Below are 23,691 nucleotides of genomic sequence, written 5' to 3' on the forward strand. Positions count from 1 at the left end.
TCATTACTTGTTCTCTCAAGCAAAATGGGCCATAATTTCTGAATTCCAGTAAGTTTTCAAAATGAACTAGTTTTTAGTTCAGATGGCTGCCAGCATTTGCAGTACAGCATTTGGGATATTACCTGATTACAGCTGATACAGTTACAGTTTCTCAGGTACAGCTGCAGCCAGAGCATTAAGTAGAAGAGGGTCTCTTCTTTACCATAACATTCACTTGAGAAAACACTACTTACTGTTGTTGAAGGTAACATACAGAAAGCCAGGATTTTTTTCATAGACAAGACATGTTTTGTGCCATCCAGATGGAATAGAAGAGGCTCTGAGGACTATTGCTGCACAATCCTTCAGTGGTAGGGAAAACATCTCTGATTGTAGGAATAGATCGGTGAATCAGTTTACCAGGAAAGGTGATTCACTGAAGACTTTCTCTTGCTGTTTCTTCAACTCAGTTGGAATTCCTGGAATTAGTTGTGCTTTCTCTGTCCTAGCATGATTCAGTTTTTATTTGATTCTAGCCAAGTCCTCTCATATACTAAAGATTTCTCTCCCGGAAGGCTCCAACATTCCAGACAATGACTATTTGCTTAAACAAAGCAGAACAGCAGTAGAAAAAGCTCTACACATATTCACCCACCCCTGCCTCCAGCCTTGAGCTGATGTCCATTCTGAAACCCAAACACAGTTAGTTCCCAATTCACTTTCCTGCATGACACATTAGTATCACAGGCCTCAGTGTTAGTCAAAAGTCACTGATATTTAACAGTAGAATACTGTGGCAATCTTTTAGGAAACTGCAGGAAAGCTTTGTAAGACAAGGATAGCTCAAGGTGATGAGTTGTCAGACATATGTAATACCAGTTTGGAGTTTGTAAGACTTGAACATTTTATAAGAAATTGCATAATCAGTCCTTGAATGTTATGGATCCTCTTCAGTGGAATAGGTATCTGTATGTTTGTGTGGCCACAGAGTTTAAGAACTAGGGTCCTAGACAAGGAAGATGAGTTTGCATTGGTTCCAATGTCTCTGCAAAAGCAACAGTTACTAGGATGTTCTTAAAAGTACGATTCCAAATTTAAGCTGCAAAATAAAACCTCTCCAGTGATACATTTCATAAATAGCTCATTTGAATTGATTCAGACTTGCTCTGTTTGCCTTCTGGTCCAGAAGTATTATGGCAACAAAGCTTTCAAAGAGGCATTTCAGGAACACCAATAATAATTTATATTCAAAACAAGGCGTAACCTATTTTTTATATAGCTGACTATAAACCTGCAACTTTTTCTCTTCTAGAAACTTTGGATAGTTATCTATAGTATTAAAGTATAAAAAAAAAAAAAAAAGTAATTTAAAAGTGTTTTGCTTTTCAAGTATCTTTTCAGCCATTTTAACAGACAATTAAAATCCAACTTTTCTATGAAAAATTAAAATACACCTCTGAAGGGAAACAATCTAACCTGATCCTTGATCACAAGAGTTAGTCTTCAACATTGATACCAATTCTTGAACAGTCTTCATTTAATTACAGTAATGCAACAACCCTTGAGATACCTACAGGGCCTAAAGGTAATTGTTTATGTTCTCTCAACTGCAAATTAAGTTTATTTATACATATGAAAACTCACTCTAAGGTAACAGATGGGAGCTTCTGTGGGAAATATGCACATAAATTGTAGGTTTCTTGTGAGCTGTAGATTAAAACAACCACACTGCCTTAGATTGAAATCTCCCAGCTGTATTGATTTTCAGAATGGAACATGACTAGTTTTTCACAGATGCTCCCCTCCTGCAGCAGCAAGTAGCTTCCCCTCCTCTCACAGGGGAAAGGGCACCAAGAAGCAGATACTGATGGGGCTGGGGGTGGGGGGAGGAAGACCCCATCTATGATCTGGAATAGATCAGAATGAAAGAATAAAAGCATTTGTTCAGTAGTTCAGAAAGTATTTTTCTTTAAACAACTTCATTTCTCCTTCTCCCATTCCCTTCATCATATATGTATGTATAACTCCACTATCTGGCCTGTCTCAAACAGTGCTCCTTGTCATACACAGCAAACCACACCATCTCCTCTGTCTTTCCCCCAACTCAAGAAGATTCTCAATCCCAACTATATATACTTCCTTCATACTCTTCATTGATTAGTCCTCTGCAGCATTCCAATGAAGCTTTCTCCTCCCTCCTCATGTCCCAGAGTCCACTGGATGTTCACTGCAGCTTACACAGGGCATTGTCTGCCTGAGCTCACCACTACCCAGGACAGAAGGAAATTAAGGATGTGGGGCTGTCCCCAGGCAGGCTGCCAGCCCACACCAAAACAGCCTGCAGAATAAACTCAATCCAAGATCCCTGCAGCTCTCTTCAGGTTGCCTTGTCGCCCACCTTCACAAAGTAAACCATTATGCCCCTTACACGAGTGCCAGAAAACTTTTATCAAGGGACTGTGTAGCCAAGCGTGTGTGATAGGAAACAAACACTGGAGAATCACCTTCATGCCAAGTTTAGTAGGCTTACAGGAAGACAATCCAGCTTAGATTCACCCTACTAGTTATTTACACTGGGATGGACACGGTTGATCTTTTCTTGGTCTTAAATCCACAACCTCAACTGGCAAGCATCTCAGCAACTGAACAAGTAGGAATGCATACTCAATTAACCCCTTCTCAACAAACCCCCTACACCTTCAGGCATCATTCAGTAATGTTATTATGCAGTAATTCTGTCAGTGTGCCCACATGTACCCCAGCACCAACCAACATGCTGTAATAGTCTGCAGGAACTTGGTTCATGATCTTAGGACAAAAGGACATTCATCAGCAACCAATTCTGAGCAGAAACATTTGATATAGTCATGACACTCTGCCAAGAAAGATTAACTTCTTTAGTGAGACACACAATGGCAGCTCTCTCCCGAGCATTCAAAATCTATAGCACATCCACAAACTCAAGTTTACTTAACTAGAAAAACTAAAAATAAACCCAAACAGTGATGTGGCAGACTGACATTCATAGATGCTTAAATTCAATACACATCAATGCTGACCCAGAACAACCAATGCTAAAAGGGAGTGCATTGTCATTTCACAACCCATAGCTTGCCCGCTAGAACAGAGGGGCACCTTACTGGCCATAGTTGCGAAGAAAAGCAGCAGGCATGATTGTTATGAGAATCACAACTCCTTCTCTTACTGCATGGCTCATAGAAGAAAAATGAAAAACCTCTGCAATTCCTCTCAAGGTTATTCCATGCACTCACACAGTGGAGTATTCCTAATCCTGCAGGTATGGATCCAATGCAGTAATGAATCACACCATTTTAGAAACAACCAGGAGATCCCTAAGAGTTGATACAAGCAGACACCAGTCAACAACATTTTCCCTTTAAACTCTGCTCACAGAGCGAGTTCTTACCCCAGCACAAACTCCTAGACTATTACCATGAATATTCCAATGTTGGAACATGTCCACTACACACTGAAGCCTCCTTTCTGTGCCCAGGACCAGTACAGGTCCTACACACGGAGACAACAGCTCTGGTGTTATTTATATTCATGGACATGAGACTCACGTACCAGATCAACTGCACAAAAACAGTACACAGTGGCTCCCAAGTGTGCACAGCAGAGGACAACATATAGACAGACTGATCCAGATGTTCCTACTGGATAGTATTTTTTTTTCATTAGAGAAGCAGTTCTGAGAGTGCCTGGAGTCTGCAAGTGAGAGCCTCACACAGGAAAAATGAAGCTACAGCAGAGAAATTATGGCTGCTAAGTCATTATCTTTAGAAGCATGAACCACAGATCACATATAGCATTCCTATGACATCACAGATACCTGTGAGCTCTCCAGCAACTTGTGAACTGACTGTAAGATATGAAAGATCTGTCCTCACTCTAATAAACCACGGGAATTCTTTTATTCACATTCACTGTGCAAAAGGATGCGAAACAGACAGTGCAGAGCGAACTCTTCTGCATGAAAAATTCATCTTCTTCTGCAAAATATTGAACCCAACTCCCAGATTTCAATTTTTGTATGGAGTTTTATGGCTAGCATCATACCAATAAAGCCATCTTTAAATATATCAAGCAGATGTGAAATGATATAGTAATATCTTCCTCAATATTCAGAAAGCCAGTTAATCAAAAATGTTCATTGCAGAGATCATTAGGAAGTGCAGTTCTCATTTATTCAAATCACAACTCATCATTCTAACAAATATACCCAACTATTACACTTATCCCACAGCTTAAGTCATCTCCCAGATGACTGTTGCAGCCTCCAGTTTCACTTGTCATTTCCTCATTGGTGCAGTAATGCTTGAACATAAATCATCATTGCACACACAAAAAAATAAACTTATGAAAAAAATCAAATTAATAAGAGTTACTCATACCAACTTTGTGTATATGAGGTAAGGCATGAAGTTATGGCATTATGTGTAAATTCATATCTACTTTCAATGTCATAACTCCAATTTAAAACTAACCAAAAATGGATCCATAATATTTAGTTATTCTTAATTTAGTTTTCTGCACCTTCAGTTTCCATTTACATTGTTTAAATGTACAGGATGTATGTTAAATGTCACAAAAGAGAGATGCTTATTTAAACACAAGCACTTCCTCTAAAGCATTAGTTACTTTCTTCCAGAAATCCACTCCCTCCCCTTGAATGCAAATGTTACTACACCTTATACACTGCCCAAAACCCTGAACATGTCTGTAAAGGAACTTCTGTGCTTCATAAAAAGCCTCCTTCTATTTCAGTGTTTTATCGCAGTCTAGATAGGAAAATTAATAGGGTAGACCAGGGAAAACAACAATTGTATTTATACCTGATTCTTAATTTTACGTATCTGCTCTTAATTCACATTGAAACTGTAAGTGAAACACTACACCTGCCACAGAATCTCATATGAAAAAAACAAGATTCATTCATGTATCTTAACAGAAAAACAGAGAACCCAAAGGACCTGTCCCACAGACAAGTTGCTTCAAAATGGGCTTCTGAAATAATGAAAATTAAAAAAAAGAAGGTTGAAAATCCCAAGAAAGAGCTACAACAAAAAACTTGTGCTTTCGTGATACTTGTGTCATCTCTCTACTCACCCTCATGAACACAACCTGCCTATAGCCATCTTATTCACTCATCTCTAACAATGATCTAGAGAATGCAAGAGGTTTTTTACATCATCTTCAAGCTATCAGCTAAATATTCTCTGATCCCTGTGTAACTGTCTGGAATGAAACACTGTGCCATATTCTGGATTTGGGACTTTGAAGCTTTAACCAATTATTTGCATAGTGATGAGTATCAGCTTGAATATTGGAGATGTTGCTGCAGAAGACCTACAACAGAAAAAGCTGTCATTGCAAACTCCTGGGAGAAGACAGCAATGGGGTAAAAAGCCAGTGTTGAGACTCAGATGCAAGAGATTATGAGGAAAATTAAATAACCCAAATAACCCTCCTCAGGTACAGGTTTCTGTTGTAAATATGAGACACTGTACAACATCACCCATAGCAAGCAAATTACTAGAGTTAGAGGTAAAGGTGTTATCTAACCACAAGGAAATAATATCTGAATTTTCATCACTTTGAAGTGCCTTGGCAGAGGAATATAGTGACATGCAGAGCCCTGAGGCTCTACATGTTGCAGGGGAAACAACTTATCATGTTGCAACAAGAAATGAAAAAAAAAAATAAAAAAATAAAATAAAATAAAATAAAATAAAATTATTTTAAGTCACTCTAACCTTAAAAGGAGAAAAATCATGCCACAATTTCATGCCTTGCTCTATACGTTCCATCTGAAAATTATCTCACACATACACCAAAAAAAAAAAAAAAAAAAAAAAAAAAAAAAATTCTACTTTACAAATTAAATTAGGAATGCAATAATCCTCACCTTTTTTTTTGTTACATATATTCAATTACTAAACAATGGAAGTTAGTAAACTTCAAGATTCTCATTCCAAGCATAAAGCAAAAGCTTGTGCACAGCTTGCCCTCACCCAAAGTTCCATGTAGACTAGCCCTGTGCTCTCTGTTAAACTAAAGTGATCACTCTGAAGGAACTGTCACCATTAGGTCACTGTAAGGTGCACTTTTGACATGTCAGCACTTCAAATTGCCGGAAATGAAAGTTAAAGGAAGCAAATTTCACTATGTTTACAGAAGTCCCTGTTATAAAAGATTTGAAACAAAATAACCACTGGCTAGTTATTACTTTGTTCCTGCAACTTTACCCAAGGAAACATTCAAGCACCTGTTTAGGTCTCATTTTAACATTTGTTACATTCCCTACAACCAGTTTAGAATGTGCAAATTACAAATACCAAGTGCTTCTACTTCCTTCAGCTTATTTAAAGCATACGAACCTATCATGCACATGCAAAGCCAAAGATAAATAAGGTACATTTTTTCAAATATCTCCCTAAAGTTTATTTTTAATAAATCATTCTGGAAGCCTTTCCCAAGGTTTAGCTGCATCTCAGCTGCCTCCCCTCATCACATACCTTGTCAAAAAATGTGAACAAGGATGCATCTGATGCTCTGCCCCTTCTCAGAAAATGCACGTGTCTAATTCTCAAGCATGTTCACTCTTGCTTGTCAATACATAAGTTACGAATCCAGAAGTGCTGGGATAGGATTATCACCTGTCCTAGCTGTAAGGGCTTGAAACCTGCTGTCCAGGAGCTACCAAAGCTGTGTAGTAGATTCTCACATTCTATTTATACTTTGACTGACAGTCATGCCAATAGGGAATCCTTTTCACCAAACATAATTGTTTTACTGAAATACTGCCAGACACCTCCATTACACCCCTGATGTGCCAGGAGGAATTACAGCTTTTATTTGCACTTTCCTGAAAATAGCTCAGTAGTGCATGCCAAGATGAGGATCCTGACATTATTCACAATTTGAAGGCGGCAAGACACCAGTTATCTTTTAACAGAGCAGTGTTTCTTTTACAGAAAAGTAATAATCATCATCATCATCCATATTCCAAGAAAGACACAGCTGTAACTACTACTCTAAGGGTATTCCAGTCAAGAAAATTGGTAAAGCCCTAAACTACCTGCCATGAGCCCACAAACATGAGGGATCAGTTGTGATCCCTGTTGTATTTTTTTCCTTACTCATATATTATTAATATATTAATTGTTTTCCTTTCTCATATATTATTTAATAGACACTTGCTTAGAGATAAGCAACCAAAAATATACACATCAATAGAAAGACCTCACAGAAGGCAACTCATGTATCAGTTATCCATATGTAAGCAGCAACTATTTACATACTAATATCTGCCTTTGTATTGTGTTTAATCCTTCAAGAATTACAAATTTTCCAGCATGTCTATTTGGGCAGTTAGGTACTTCTAATCCTAAACACTTGCTTAGGGAAAAGTTGAGTTTGAAAAGCAGGGTCTGATTTTCCATGTAAGTTTTACTCTGAATAAAGTTAGAAACTATGAATGCATCTTTCTCATTTTTCCTTCCAAAAGTGCCACAGAATAAAAGACTAAACTGTTCATCTGCTGACTTGATAGAGGTTTCTTATTGCTTTGCTCTTTTTGCAGTATGTTGATCTTCACTTTGGAAAAAGGCACATGGTGAATTGTATTTGGTGAAGTCCAAAATAGCACACAAAGCACAGCTGCCATTCCAAGGCATTTTCAACCAAACTAAGGCAGGAGGCCAACTCTCACTTTTAGCAGAGGCAGTCCATGAGCAACACAGCTGAGCCCCTGAGGGCTTCTGTGTGCCAGTCAGACTAGATCAGATGCAGCAAAAGGATGTGAAAGACAACTTAAACTCAAAATACCTTTCCAGAGCTCTTCACCTATCTGCTGTAGAAGTAGGTCTAGAACACAAAGACAGCAGTAACATGGGGGAGAAAAGGGGGAATCAAGGCAGAATTGACATGAAGAATGAAGCTGAAAGAGGATGGTGGTCATCTCAAAATTGAAAACCAAAACCTTGACTGACAAAAGAAAAAAGAGGAGGAAAAAATTTCATCATTTTGATGATGAAATAATTTTGATGATCAAATAATGACTAACATGCCATTAGTACTACATTAATGAGGAAAATTAAATGTGGCCTCAAGTGCATGAAGCACATGCTTTTGTGGGGAGGTAGAACTATTACAACAAAAACGCCCCAAGCAGAAAGATACCAACTGCCCTGCAGAGTCAGGGAAAGAAGCCCTGAGTGATCAGAAGAACTGGTTTCATTGGTGCACACAAAAGCAGTTCCAGGAGCTTTGGCTGTGCTAATAACACAGCTCCATTTCATGACTCTCCATGTGCTCCCTTCTGTCTGGTAAACTGGTGAAAATGGAAATGCTAAGTGTGATCTTGCATTCCCTAACTCAGAGGTTAAGCCATGTACTTCAAACAGAAATCCACAAACTTGTTTCTAGACAAGGAATTCACAAAACTAAAGTAACTTTTTCCAGCAATACACACTGCCTTATAGAATGACATAAGTACAAAGAGCACAAAGCTGTTTTCTTTTTCAAATTGAGATCTTTTTTACCTCATTCCCACTGCAAGAAAACAAGAGTCATTGCACAAACAATAAAATTATATTAAAACAAAGGATGCTTCTCTGACTTTTTCTTCTTTCCCAAAAGAACAGCTAGGAGTGCCTTAAGCTTTCTGGAACACTTTTTTTACACCTGCACTGGCCTCTTCTTTCTACATGGCCACATATTTTCATTAATAAGCATGTTATCACAAAATAATTGGCTTTTGCATGTCCCTAAAAAAGAAACAGCTGTAAGTGGTACACAGATAAATCCAGTATTAATGAAGTCTAGAAAGTCAGAATTGCTTCAGGAAAGAAACAAGCTTGGTCACAGAATTTTATCCAATTTGCTGTTAAGCTTTTTCTGGTAAAAAAAAAAATAAAAAAAAAAAAATAAAAAAAAATTAACAGTACTATCCACGTGTCTCAGACCATATGTAGTGTTCATTAGCACATCACTTTACCCTTCCTCTTCAGACACAGCAAATTATCAGTAAATGGCCATTTCATTAAAGCATTATAAGAAGACTATTCCATTCTAGCAAGGACACCCTTTCAAGTTCTTCAAACACAGTCACACAGAATGGTAAACAAATAATGCAGCATCACTAATGTTTTTACATTAGTAATTTGCTAATGTTCTGCTATATATGCAGACCATGTCCTGCCCATGGAGTAGAGCCTCCCTCAAACCTTATGCAGCTTGAATCTGCACAAAAATTATGGATGCTGAAATGCATTACCTTCTTTAGTCTTTCTTAAGAGAGCTATTAAATAATAAAATCAAATTCTCAGTGAGAGTAACCTTCATTTCCAGTTGCCCAACAAGGCTAGCTTAAGTATGCTGTCTCTGAGGAGCCCTTCACAGCTGAAAACTGTGCAAGCTCTGTAAGCAGGCACCCGAATCATCAGTTCCTCAGGACAGCTATGTAGGAAAACACAGGAGCACAAGGGGAAACAGCCAGGAGAGATTTTCAAAGTTAAAAGTGTATTTATAAATCTATTTATCTCTAGCTGTCCTTCTCTATCTTTCTTACTCTTTGAAACCCTTTCTCATGGGTTAAGTCAGCCTTAAATAGAAGTAGCATCACCTGCATTACAAGTGCTCTCAGACCATAGTGCAAATGGCCTCCAGGTCCAGGGCTGTGCTCCTCTTCATGCCTGTGGGAGCAGGTCTGCTACACACCACCCATAAGAAGCACACCCTAGAGCAACCTATCCCACATGCTATGCTCAGATTTCCACCTGGAGGGAATTATTTTGCTCCATATACAATCTCAGGAGTGAAGTAGCACCAAAAAAAAGCATGCCCAAAAAAGGCTTGGGCACCAGAACCATGAAATGAAATTGGTGAAAGTGCCCAAAATCCAGAAAAATGTTTATCTGTACACTTACCTAGTTTTGTTGGGGCTTTTTTTATGTCCTTTCTCAAATATGAAGAAATCTAGTTCTTCTACATTTCTTCACAGACACTGTTCCATCAACTTTACTTCCTCACTAAAGAAATTGTTGCCCTAAACAGCAAGTTCTACTTCCTAGACCTGGTTACTTACAGTCACCAAAAGATTACTACCTTTCTGTATTCACTATGTACATAAAAGCTCATGGCACTCACTAGAGACCTTTCTCCAGAGTACAAGAACTAATAGATTTTGTTCCCTGAACCACTCTTTTGAATGAGAACATATTCAGCTAGACAATTCTCAGTGCCAAAGGTAGCAGGTTGTCCTAGAACTCCTGATTACTCAATAGCAACAAATACCACCACAGACTTTAGCCTGAGAACACTTGTTTCAGCATTAAGAAGTTTTAAATCTTTATTTCTGGTATTTGGAGATCATAGAATTAAGAGTAGGAGCAAGGAACCTTTCAAACAGAGTAATTCGCAAGAACATGAAAAACATGAACAGTATATGATTGGTTTCTAAATGCCTATGTAACATAAAAGACAACAAAATTAAAAGCATCCTGTGGAATACATTCATGCAAACAGGATAACAGTGACTTGGTTTTCCAAGAAAAACTAGGTGACTCAGTTAGTAGAATAAAATATAACAATTTTTACATAATTATGTATGCATTGACATCAAGAAAACATCAGATTTTCTCATGCTTGTCCACGTATGCCTCCAATACACAGAATGGCAATGAACGTCCTGCAACATCCTTAAAAACTGTAGCATTTTGAGTGTCCAGTGTAACTGTAACCCAGACTGGTCAAAAATTTCTATAATGTAAACCACTGCATATCATGTCTGGCAGGCAGCCAACATTGCCAGCAGGTATTGGTGAGACTAGACCACAGTAACAAGGCTTTCACTGCTATGAACATTGCAACCTTCCAAACATGCATCTCCATAATTAATAGCTTCTCCTTTTCCCTAATAAAACAGGATGACATGCAGCAAACAGCACCATTTTTCCAAGTCAAGAGTATGTCTTCATTGCACATCTCTTCTGCTGCAGCATGAGCTACAAGAGACTAAAATACAAAAAGGCAGAAATACCCAAAGAACAGTCAAACTCTCCTTAAAATAAAAAGACAAAATTAACATTTCCCCAAGAAACAAAATATATCCTTTTCTAGGAGTTAAGACTTTATAAATTCTTCTTAGAGTTTACTGTGTTCCTACAAGGATCCCAAGGCCGGTCTGTCTCTCTAAGGCAATAAGGAGAGTCCTTGACCTTCTGATGAGCTCTATATCAGGATTCTATTAATCCCACTTCATCTTTACCAATTCTAGCATTTATATAAGCCTGGCTAGGTTTGGAGACAATCTTATTATAGTATGGTAGGTTATCTCAAGATTTTTACAAATGTAAAGAACATAGGATTAGGAAGAACTTCATGCTGCAAGTCCTCATCCTTTATTCATTGATCAGTTCCCATCATAACACTAGCCTAGCTGGTTTCTTGCCATTCCTAACTTCTTAATTTTCCTTCTAAATACTATTCATCACTGTCAATTTCTCACCCAAATTATGTCCACCTTAGCTTCAGTCTTCCAATAAGCTCATTTCATGTTGCCAAATCAGCTTTTCTCCATCCTGTATCCAGCTACTATATTCTCCTTCCAGGTTCATTTTTACTAGATTAAACTAAACCAGTTCACCTCCCCCTGCACGTGAAAATTTCCATTCCCCAGTCATTGGAGAAGCCAGTTTCTAAACCCCTTACAAGGTTAGCCAGGGTTTTTTTAGAATAAGAGGGGCTAATTGCACAAATTATTCCAGAAATTCCTCCATTTCTTGTTTAGTGGAGAGAAACTGTCTCTAATAGTAACATGAAAATAAAAAAATGCAGGCACTCCCTGCCAACTTCTGGCCCACAAAGGCTTGTTGCAAGCAAGCAGCTCTTCACAAGTTGTTAAAATTTGATCCTACTAAGATTAATGCCATTCTTGGTTTACCGCTCAGTTTTTTGTCTAAAATACCTATTTTTACAATGTCTCAAAGATGATAAATTTATTAATATTGCAAACTGAAAAATGGATCTAGAATATTAAAACCTATATATTGTGATATTATAAGCAGGTAGAGAGTAATTTGGTTTTGGGGTGTTTTGTATTTTTAATTGAAATACAACACACTCCAGAGAACTCAAGATATTGCACTTTAGCTGTTCTCCTCAGAACATTTCCAGTCGCAGCCAACACATGATATTTAAAAATTGGAACAAACAGCCTCAATGAGCAGCACAGAGATTTTAATCCTATCCACCCGGTCATGGGGAGAACTGCTAAAATCTGGGTTAATCCTTCCAATCCTTAGTCAGAAATGAAAGTCTGTGCAGTTGAAATAGTATGCCAGAATTAGATTTGCTTGTGGTAAGGATTAGATTAAGCCAAAAATTAAGATCTGAAATAGCTTCAGTTAAAATCCAAGTGGTGCATTTCTACTGACAGATATTATTACCCAGAAGAGTCATTGTACTGAGACCAAAAGCATAGTCCTTCTCTCCACAGGAAATTAATTTAGGACAAATCCCAGACACGGATTCTCAGATAGGAGTTTTGTCAAAAAAAAAAAAAAAAAAAAAAAGAAAAAGAAAAAGAAAAAGAAAAAGAAAAAGAAAAAGAAAAAGAAAAAGAAAAAGAAAAAGAAAAAGAAAAAGAAAAAGAAAAAGAAAAAGAAAAAGAAAAAGAAAAAGAAAAAGAAAAAGAAAAAGAAAAAGAAAAAGAAAAAGAAAAAGAAATCAGCATCTCTCTAAAATTATAATGACAACCACTGGACTGGAATGCATGAATAGAGCACAGTCTCCAGTTAGGAACACTACAGAAATAAAGACAATTACTTATATTGATATTTTATGAAGTAGATTCTCACAAACACTCAGTCATTTTAACTATTTTGTATTTGTTACTATACTTAAAAACATCACATATACATTAGATAGAAAACATTTAACTTGTATCTAATTATCTATTTTGGGCAGGGAATTGTTTTTATTTTTAGCAAGCTGAGAGATTACACGTGTTAACACAGAACATTTTAAAAATGAAGAAGGGAAGATACCACTCTCCCAGGACCCATTCCACTTGAAGCTGCTTCATCATTTCATTAAAGATTAGGCTGGATTATATAAAAACTATAGCAGATATTCCATATTTACTGCTGCAAGACTTCAGACTTGTGTATAGACAATTTATGTCAAGCCTGAAGTTTATGGTTGTTTTCTTGATGAAGTTCCCTCAAGATGAGATCACCTCAAGACCCAAAAGACCAGTGCTCTCCCCTACCAAAGCCACATCTGTGCACTTGTGTAACACATTACACTGGGCACAGGGAGACAAAAACAAAGTGGCAGTAAAACTTTCAGTTACAAATATTAAACATTTATAGTAATAGAATAATAGAAGCAAATATTCCTCTTTAGCCTCCAAGCCAAGATAACCAGTGGTTTCAAGCTATTGCATAAGCATATTTCTGTAATCTTTGTTGCTCCAAAGCTTTTACTCAAGCAAGGCTCTTTGAAGTTACTTTGGGAATTGGCTTTCTGCAGATGGAAAAACAAGTGATTAAACCAGCTCAATGGGGAGTAGACTTATTGTACATACTTTATTTAAAAAGAAGCTAAGGGAGAATTTTTATATATTTTTTAAATACAGCACTAGAATGCTTGTTAAGAAGGAAAAGATACCACTATCTGAGCTGAATCAGAAAAACTGTTTTAATAACACAGAGTTTTTAACTGAGTCAAACATGCAAATGAAACCTCAAAGTGAACTGAGAAGACAAAAATCTAATTACCAATGTGAAGATTAAATAAAATACCAGGTTTAACATAAGTAAAATCAGGTACCGTATCTGCCTTCCAAGTGGGTCTCTTACATGACCTGGATAGGTACATGTATTTAAGAAGGTTTGACCCTGTCCCACTGGTGATATTAAAGAAAAAATAAAAGTAGTAGGGATATTTTTAATCACATTAGAAATATGCAGACTTTTATACATTATATTCCACATTTTTTACTACAGCCTAGACACCCTGCATTGCACTAGGAAAAGCACTTTTACAAAAGGTCCCCTATGTGAGTATGTACAGATGGGTCAATGAACACTGAAGGAATCTTTCAGAACAGGAGAATTGCCCAAAATCTCAGGATGAGATATCAAGAGATACCAAGACGGAAACTGTTTGGAGTTTCGGATACTTTTGGTTTCCTCATTGTTCTTTCTTCACCAATATATCACCTTCATCAGTAATTTCTGTTGCTGGTTTATCACTATCTTAGCTCACTACCAACATCACCCTAGTTCACCTGGTTCACAGCGTAAGAACAAGCAAAGGAAGCAAGTGTTTCTTCTTACAACTTCTGTATCAATACTTGCTGTTACATGGTTAATCAATAGAGCTCAACATTTTGCATGCTAAACATTGGAGTAATCCACAACATTTCTCTAGAAACCTGACTCCACTACAGGAAATTTCGGCCTTTTTGCAGGTAACAATTGTTTAAAAGCAGATGGAGAAAGGAGAGAGGAGGGAACAGCAAATGGACCACAACAAAACAAAGGACAGGGCTAGCTTATTTGCTACAATGATAATGTGGCTATTGAAAATAAACCAGACCATCTAAATGGCACTTTACTAGGATACAGATAATATCCAGTTTTTACATGTTATCTTATTATGAACTCACAAGCCTTATCTCATCCCAATTAGATACTTCATGTAGCTCTATGTCTGCCAACACAATTTACCTAGAACTCTTAATTAGCCTCACACAAAAAAATAAACATAATTACCAGATAAATTACATGTTCTGTAACTCCTAAAAGCAACTCATTACAGCAATGTTGCACGCTTAGAACAGATTAATTCTATTTCCTGTTTATCCAATTATAACTGTCGTTCCCAATTGTGTTGTGAATTATGGTGATTTGGAAGGTGGCTATAAAATCCCTGCTCTTCCCACTTTTACAGTGGTTCTACACATGCAGTGTGTTTCCACTAGACACAAAATCAATGTAGTGAGAACAAAGCAGTCCTATCGTTAATTATAGCCACGTGGAGAGGCAAACAGGTCAGCACAAATAAAAAAAACTTTGTATCAACAAGATTACAGGCAGGAATCTCAAACCAAAAGTTAGGACACACACAAAAAAATACCTCACAATCACTGTAAATAAAAGTAAAAGTAAAACATAAACAGCTTCTCGCCCAGCAATCCTTTGAATGAATTACGTTTATCAAAACACCTTGTCCTGAGATGCACAAGTGACAGGCTATAAATAGTTAGAGTTCCACTAAATCTCCACTGAGTGGAGGCTGTGCAGCAAGACCAGCATTGTTGTTTTCAGTTGTGCTGCAGCAGGTAGCTCTTGACAAGGAAATAGTCCAGCCTACCTCCATTAAAAGCATAAAAGGAGACTACTTCCCAAACCAGCAATGGAGGTATAAAGCCTGAAACACTGACTGAAGAGTCATGCAGTAATGATGGACCTCCCCAAAAGAGTTTACTCAAAACCAAGATTCAGGGATATGTCATTACGAAGTTGAAATGTATATGGTCTCAAACTGAAAAAAAAAAATAAAAAAAATCTTTCTCCAGCTACCCAAAGATGGGGGTGTGTGATTCTACTGGGAAATTACACTACTGTCTGCCAGTTCAACACACCAAACCTCTATTACTTGTAGGCTTCATCCTGAGGACAAATCAATGTACATGAAGAAAAATATTAAAAGTATGAAGATAATAACCTTTTATTCTCTCACCTTTCCTCTCCACCTTCAGCAAGGGCATCTGGAAGAAAGCAGGGATAAGGACCTCCACAGATACCAAAAAAACAGACCAAGCTTTCTCAGCCACATTCATGCCTAAGTATGAAACAGAAGATGACTTTCTGGCATCTCTGAGGCCAGCTAGGTCTCTCTCTTCAGAAGCAAGAGGGGCTCCATTGGAAGGTTAACATACAGTGTAACTAGTGCTTTATGCTAAGAGAATTAAACCATGTTCATTTTTACAAAATGTGCATCTAGCTTGTGCGCCTCAATTGAAAGCACAGGATCTCTCTCTTAAGGACATTACCTCTAAATCTAATTTAAATAGCCAATAATGCTGCTACAGTTTTAATTTATTTTTTTTCAGTGAAGTACAGAAGAAAATATCTCAAGGATTTAAACAATATGGTGACAGATGGTGTGGAGACAATCCAGACTGGGCTCCCTAAGTAAAATCCACACAACTTCACAGGAAAGAGGGGAGAAAGAGGGGGAGAAAAGAGTTCAATGCAAAGCTGGCCCAGATGACAACAGATGTCAAAAAAATAAAAATTTGTCAGCTGCAAAGTTTCTCTCTTAATCTGTATAAAGCTCTTTGTACCATCACTGATATAGGCCTATCTACTCTGGATACCTTCCAAGCAAAGTGAAAAAAACTATAAAGAAATTGTTCTAATTAAATTGTTGGCTGAAATAAATGACAAATAAAACACACTACTAAACTGTTTACTCAAATAATCTAAGCCTCCTCTCAAAAAATAATGGATAGAAGAAACATTAAAAATGTGCTTGACATTACAGTTAAGGCCCTTTTCTTCTGTTCACTGCATAATTTTATTAGGATTAATTTTTCAGGTATGTTCTCTGAGTATATCCCAGTGGATTGCCAGAAACTCCTCATGTCTGTTGTTATTCTGTAGTTTAAAGGGAATAATTTTGGATTTTATATTTGAGAATGTCCTTGAGAAGAAGTTCCAAAGTTGCCACCAGGAACATCTGTAAGCAGAAAGTTATGCTGAAGACCTGGTGTCCTACTTTTGCAGCTTCGAGTCTCCTGTGTTATAATTACCTATAGGCAGGCAACAGTTTAGAGATTGCATGGATGATCTACAACAGTGACTCACTAGCAGTTTTAAAATGTTATTACTCAAAACAAACACAGTTATGGGGTTTTTTTCCAAGAGCTGTAAGAACAGACAAATTGAAGAGAAAGAAAACAGTACCTTTGAGATTAAAATATATTACTCTTCAGCAAATGACCAGACCCAAGTATAGCCGAACACACTTCTAAATCAGAGTGGTTTACAGGATTCCACCCTGAATCCTGGGCTCAGCTGTAATGTGTTAACTCAGGCAAGCTAAAAAAAACCCAGGAACTTAATCACACCTGAGCTACCTCAAAAATAAAATTAAATCCAGAAGATTTCAATTTGCTACAATCTGCTTATTAGAGATATTCCCAATCTCTTCAAAATTATCTTCTTTCTACTTAGAAAAATTAAACCAAATGTCCCACCCTTCAACCCCAGAAAAGCGACAGTTCAAGTCTACTCTCACAGTATTCCAGAAAATCCTCCATGCCTTCTTTGCTAAGTTAAGAGGGAAACTTTTATGTGGACAAGTGACTGAGGAACAATATCATCATCTCAAATAGATATGAAAATCTTTTAGAAAAGAAAAAGGAGAGTGGGAGGCAGAGCAAGAAAGCAAGGCTCATGTTATTAACATAATGCTCCTCCAAGTTCTGAGACAGCTTAAAGCTGCAAATGCAGTAGCTCTCACTGTTAAACTTCTTTCTCATAGCTATGATAGTACAAGAACAGCAATGTAAACCTGCCTGCTGTGTCATATCCAACTCATGCTCCCAGAACTCTGGCTCCTATTGGAAAAGCACAAAATATTGTATACACTCACTTCATTGACCTCAGTAAGATTTCAATCATATTTTAAACCATTTAATAATTGTATTTATGGCATACATACATAAAAGGTACAACTACAAATTATGAGCCTTGTTCTAAAAATTTTTATTGATGTGCAAAACAACCTTATTTTTTAAAATATATGTATAGATTGACTTTTATTCATATGGCCAAGTAAACACAGATTTGCAAAAGGAGGTCAATGTGCATTTTTGTTGCAGTTCAAAATAAAATAGAGAATATCTGAAAGTTATGCTTCCCATAACAGCATTAGTACAGCTAGAAGGAAAGACAGCCTGCACAGTGCAAATGCGAAATCTGGCTTTTGAACTTTTTTACTTTATTTAATATGATCACTGTGGTCTGAGGACACTTGACAAAGAAGTTGTAAGAGGTATAGAGAAACCTTAAAAGCAGCATACAAGTTACATACAAATAAGGGAGTGTAAATTCTCAGTAGCAGGGCCAGGAGTCTGGGTGTGCTCTGTTCATAGTTAGAGAGATGGGCTTAGAGTTCTGGTTTGCACAAGTTGAGGTGTTACATCTATAATGACCTGAAAATCATAAGTAACGCAAATATCTGCAAGTATTTCATTAAAATACCTGAAAAATATCCACCAAAAGAATGAAGAAGATTTAGAAGTACAGTTTCACTCAGTACTTATTCACAGTTTGGTATCTTAAAGATCCCAGCAGCACTGTAGAACCCAGGGACCTGACAGACGAGTTGAACAAGAGCCAGCAGTGCACCCTTCCGGTGATACAGCCTGACCAGGCTGCACTTTCAAGAGCACAGGTAGAACTGCCTGAAGGGAGGGATTGTTCCCGTCTTTGGTACTCAGGAGGCCACATCTGCAGTCCTCCCTCCAGTTTTGGGTTCCCCCATACAAGACACCAGTTATACCCAAGGGAGTTCAAAGAACTGGAGCACAAGAGATGCAAGAAAAGGCTGCAGAAACTCCAGAAAAGGGACAGGTAAGAACAGGTATAACTGCAGCCTTCAACTACACAGAGACAACATAGCTAGACTCAGTGACAGCAAAAGAACAAGAGCTTGTGGCCACAGTACAGAAGGAAATCCTAATGAGATATAATGAAAATATTTGCATGGTGAAAAAGGTTAAGTACTGGAACAGATTGCCCAGAGAGGCTATAGTATCTAGGTCCATGAAGATATTAAAAACTCAACTAAAGGATCTGACTGATCACTGAGCTAAGTGGGGCTAGACAACCTGCAGATCCCTGCTAAGCTCAATTGTTCTATGATTTTATGTTTACTGTTTTGAAGGAGGATAGGGGTGGAAAAGGAAAGCTGAAGTGATAGTAGATGCAAAAGTGATTTTATACAAAACAAACAAGAGATGTTTTTATTGACAGTATTATCAACAGAATAATAATAATTAAACCACATCTATACTTTTTTTAAAGTAAATGTTTACTTTGCATAACATTTCCAAAGCTGTTTCAAGAAGTATCACTTTGTAATAGTCCTTCTAGAAAATTACCCTCACCTTTACTGCTATTTCTCTATGCATTGTAACTGTCAGTGCTTCCATGACAATAAAATGCTTCAACTTATGTATTTCAAAGAATTCTAATGAGATGTTAGAAAGACTCCATTTGGTAATATGCAAAAGCAGTATTGTTCAGAGTATTCCTGGATGGATTTATAATACACAGGGCTTTTTTCCTCACTTCCAAAGGACACAAATCTTTTATTATTGCCACAGAACTAAGTATGATGTTCTGGTTTAGTACTATAAATATCATCACTATAGTGATAGCATGTGATGAAACAAACATAACTAAGTTTAAAACCAAATGTTCAAGTCAAGAAACAGTTCCTAAGTAATGTTTGGTTTGAGATCTCTCAAATATCAACAGATAGAAGATGAATAAACAGCCTGTCTGTTTCCAGCACCACCCAAGGGATGCTGATGCACAGCAGGTTAGCACAGATGTCCCAGACAGAATTTCCATCTTGTTTCCGTAGAACATCCCACATCTGAGTATATTTTGAGTCCATGACAGAATTGAGAAGCAAAGCCAAGGGGCAGTTCATTGGCAAGAGAGTTCTTACCAACAGCAGGTGATAAACTCAGCTGGAGGCAGAGCATGTGGCATCACCCAAAGGGTGTCTCAGCAGCACAGCTGGGATCAGGTAGATACATACATCCTTAAGTGTCAGGTTTGTTTACTGGTAGGGTTTTGACAGCAGATGTCAGGTGAAGACAGGTTCAGAACACATTTCAACTTTGCTGGTTTCACATGCCTGTCAGTTTTCATAGTCTATTTCAAGCAATGTATCTTCTCAAACTTGAACCAAACTGAAGCAGAGTACAGTCAGCTGGGCCCACGGAGGAGGCAGCCTGAACTACGCACCATTCACAGCAGATGTTCGCAGAGGGATTCAGCGCTTCTAAAGGTTTATGTCCCGCATTAATCACTGCATACTCCAAATGTGGGCATATCTCATATTTAGAAACCTAGAGCAACTTTTTATTTTTTAAGAGATGGCTCTTCATATGAGATTCACATTGGCATAACACTTATTAACCACAGAGAAGAGGGTAATCTTGTCTACTCTGAGTCATTTCAGTGAAGTCTTTAGCAGTATAGAGCATTATAGATGACTTCTCATTCTGTGCCTTCAGTTTAGTTCATGTTCACATTTAGGACAGTTAAACATCATGTAATAACCAACGGGCACAGAACTCACTGAACCTTTATTCCACCTTTGCATCAGCTGTGCCTGGTAGACTATAAACAAGCAGATCCTACACACACATTTTAAAGCAAAAGTCATCTAAAATACAACACCAGCATAATGCCACTAAGAAGGAAAATATCTGTTAGAGCCACACAATAAGGACATAAATATAATGGCCTTAATAGGGTGTCAGAGAAAGACATCCACAAGCAGAAGTGGGATCAGGCATCTTTTTTGCTTATCCAGTCAGACTAATGAAGGAGAAAAAGACAAGTATTTCAACACTGATCAAGCTTCACAATTTAGCCAACACCCATAAGTTTAAGCTAAAATCCTGACAATGACTTGGAAGACAGGTTTTACACTTCTTACTACAGTCCTTCTCCCTCAGACTTTATCTCCTCTGCCATTTTGACAGCACTGTGAATTTCACCTTCAGCTCCCAGGAATTCACTCCTAAATGAATAGCTAATTGAGTGACACATGCAAGTCTCATTACTATGTTCCAAACCCAGTTGCAAGACATCACACATTGCTAAAGCCAAGTTAAAAATTGTGTGACTAAAGTTACCTTAAACAAATAATTTGAACAATTTGAACAATTCAAGAGACTGAAGACAGCTCTGTTAGATTGTCTTAACACAAAAAAACATGATATTTCCCAAGTGGAAATATTAGAAGCCAAGTTTCAGCATGATAATGTTTTACTAGCAAATTGTGATACCTCCTAAAAACAAAGACAGTGATATAATAATGACAATTAATGAATTAGCACACAATGTAAATAGCAGTAACTTATGGAGACTAGAAAAATACAATCAACTTCATTTTCTAGAGGCTCCTACATTAAGAGCAAAAAAATTCTCTATCAGTAACATCCTGCATCTGCTACCAAGCATGAAGCAAATTCCATAAGGATTTTTGCCAGTATTCATCACTCAGCACTGGCCAGGATCTTCAAATGTCCTCATGCTGGCATAGAAATGTGAGTGAAATAAATTTCCTAAATGTATATAAATCCAGCTTAGCAAAGATGGGTAAATCTGCCCGGTAGTTTAAAAGTACATTAAATAACTGCCTCTGTAACTTGGTCACTTCAATTACACTTAAGATAGCAGTATCAACTGTAATAATCTCTCCATATAAATCAGGATATCAGACACATTGTTACAGAATCCCAGTTATAATTCACCACTTATTGTCCTTCCCTTGTATGCTCTAAGCTTTAAAGGAAGGCCATTCAAATACTGAGATCTCTCACCCCAGTGGAAAAGGTCTTTCCCAGATGTAAAAAGTTTCAAAAGTTCAAAGCAGATTCCTCAGTTGTAACTAATCATTATATCTTTCCTGCCTCTTTTTCCTCTTCAATTTATGAAACAAGGCATCTGGACCACTTCAGTTTCAGACGGATTCTGAGAACTCTTTATTATTCAAGTACTATTCAAAAGCAACTTATAAGGAATAACAATATTTAATATGAAACCCTAAAGTGTAAAAATATGAGGAAATAAGTCACAATCAACATTTGTAAAGCCCTGTGTGCAGGAAAACCAGTAAATGACTTCCCACATTCAAACTCCCTCTTCAGCTATCATCTTTTACCCCATAGTGGAGACTCCTCTCAGAGTTTCAGGCCAAGCAGCAGTCAATGCCAGAGGGCCTTGGGCATGCCAGATGCTAATACCGACTAGTTTAGAAACAGCAGTGATCACTTCAAGCACCAATGCTGCAGTGCGAGCAATTGGTACGATGTTAAGGAAGAGAAGCTGAGCACATGGCTCACTTATATCATTCTATAGTTTCATAACTGACCACAGATGTTTTCCAACATATCATTGTCATTATCTCCAGAGTACAGGCAACCCCACTGTGGATTTTCATGAACTACATTAGGAAATTCAAAGTATCCAGTCAGCAAAAATCTAATTTAATAAACATAATGAATACAAGAAGCAGTTCAAGTTTGCAGGACTATTTAGTTTATAGACTGCAGTGGACCAAAAAAGTCCAGCTTCAGATGATTTTCCTGTTACTGCTATTTTCCTCAAATACATTCAGGTCTATTGCCTTGTATTTCTTACAAGCACCAGAGAATATATGCTTTTATTTTAAGGATAAAATGTAAAATTATTTTTACTTATCTACTATTTTGAGGTAGTTTTTACTGCCATATTTGCTAGTAAAATTTCTAAACTGACCAACACTTAGTGTGCTGGAGGGTAAAATGTCCTTAGGACTGCTCTTACAATGGACAGAATGTTGAGTTTCAATCATGGATGACTAAATATTTTGGAATATTTGATGAGTGAAGAACACTGCACTGTATATTTTATTAAAGTATAGAGAGACAAATGGGAAGCTTCCTTTTTTAACTGCTTGCAGTGACTATTCGTGATAGAGACCAACACAATGAAGTAATTAGACTGGCAAAAGATTTTAATAAATTTTCCTACCTTATCTGCCATTATCATGGAGGCTCCACCATGAATTCCAAGAATTGGAATAGAAGTCTGAGATGAAATAAAATCCAAAATCTGAGCTACTGCCTCCTGATCAGTATCATCTCCAAAAATCACTCCATGGATCTTGGTGCCTGACATCAAGTCGCAAACATGTGTTATGATGCTCTTAGGGTCAGTCTGGTTCACCAGAAGGGTCACTACATTGATATCAACAGTCATGTCTGCTGCCATTTCCCTGGTCCAGAGACCTCTGATATCTCTCTCTGTGATATACTTGGTCCTTCCCAGAATCACTGCAATGTTCAGGATGGGATAATTTTTCTCTGCTCCACAAACAAGATCCAAAGGCGCCAGAAGAGCTTGGAGTATCAGAAGAGCACAGCCAATTTTCCTCATCTTTGCCAGCTTTATCCCCTGTAAAAGTGACCACATTGTATGAGAAAAACAAGAGAGAGGAAAAAAATGTATATTGTATATCTCCAATGAAGGTTTTAAACAGAAAGCATCTGAACACAATGCAGACTTTAGTAGCTTTTTATAATGCATTCTTCACCTTCGTTTCAGTTCATGCCTCTTACAACCCCTAAAGAATTTGGCTTGTCAATGAGGGTATTACAACCAGTCTCCCACAAGTGAGGCAAAGAAACATAGCACAAGTTCAGAGGAAAGACCCATTAAAATTCTGATTGGCAAAAAAAAAAGTGACTGAAATAATTTTAAAAATATATTATAATTCTTCTCTTTAACCTTGCCATACTAAACCAGGTAAAATACAGAAATCTATTTTCCTTTCTCCTGAACATTTAAAATTCAGCCACAGTCCAACAAGAAGAGG

General features: G+C 37.4%; 1 protein-coding gene across 1 annotated transcript in view; it reads right to left on the reverse strand.

The window, feature by feature from the left end:
- Positions 1–23,252, reverse strand: part of GRIN2A (glutamate receptor, ionotropic, N-methyl D-aspartate 2A) — a 151,071-nt gene extending 127,819 nt beyond the window's left edge. The window contains exon 1 of the mRNA XM_010003197.1: positions 22,848–23,252. Within this exon, the coding sequence (XP_010001499.1) occupies positions 22,848–23,252 (405 nt within the window). The remainder of the gene's footprint in view (positions 1–22,847) is intronic.
- Positions 23,253–23,691: the final 439 nt, after the last annotated feature.

This window comes from Chaetura pelagica, unplaced genomic scaffold, assembly GCF_000747805.2.
Source record: "Chaetura pelagica isolate M959 unplaced genomic scaffold, ChaPel_1.0 scaffold138, whole genome shotgun sequence".
Lineage (NCBI taxonomy): Eukaryota > Metazoa > Chordata > Aves > Apodiformes > Apodidae > Chaetura > Chaetura pelagica.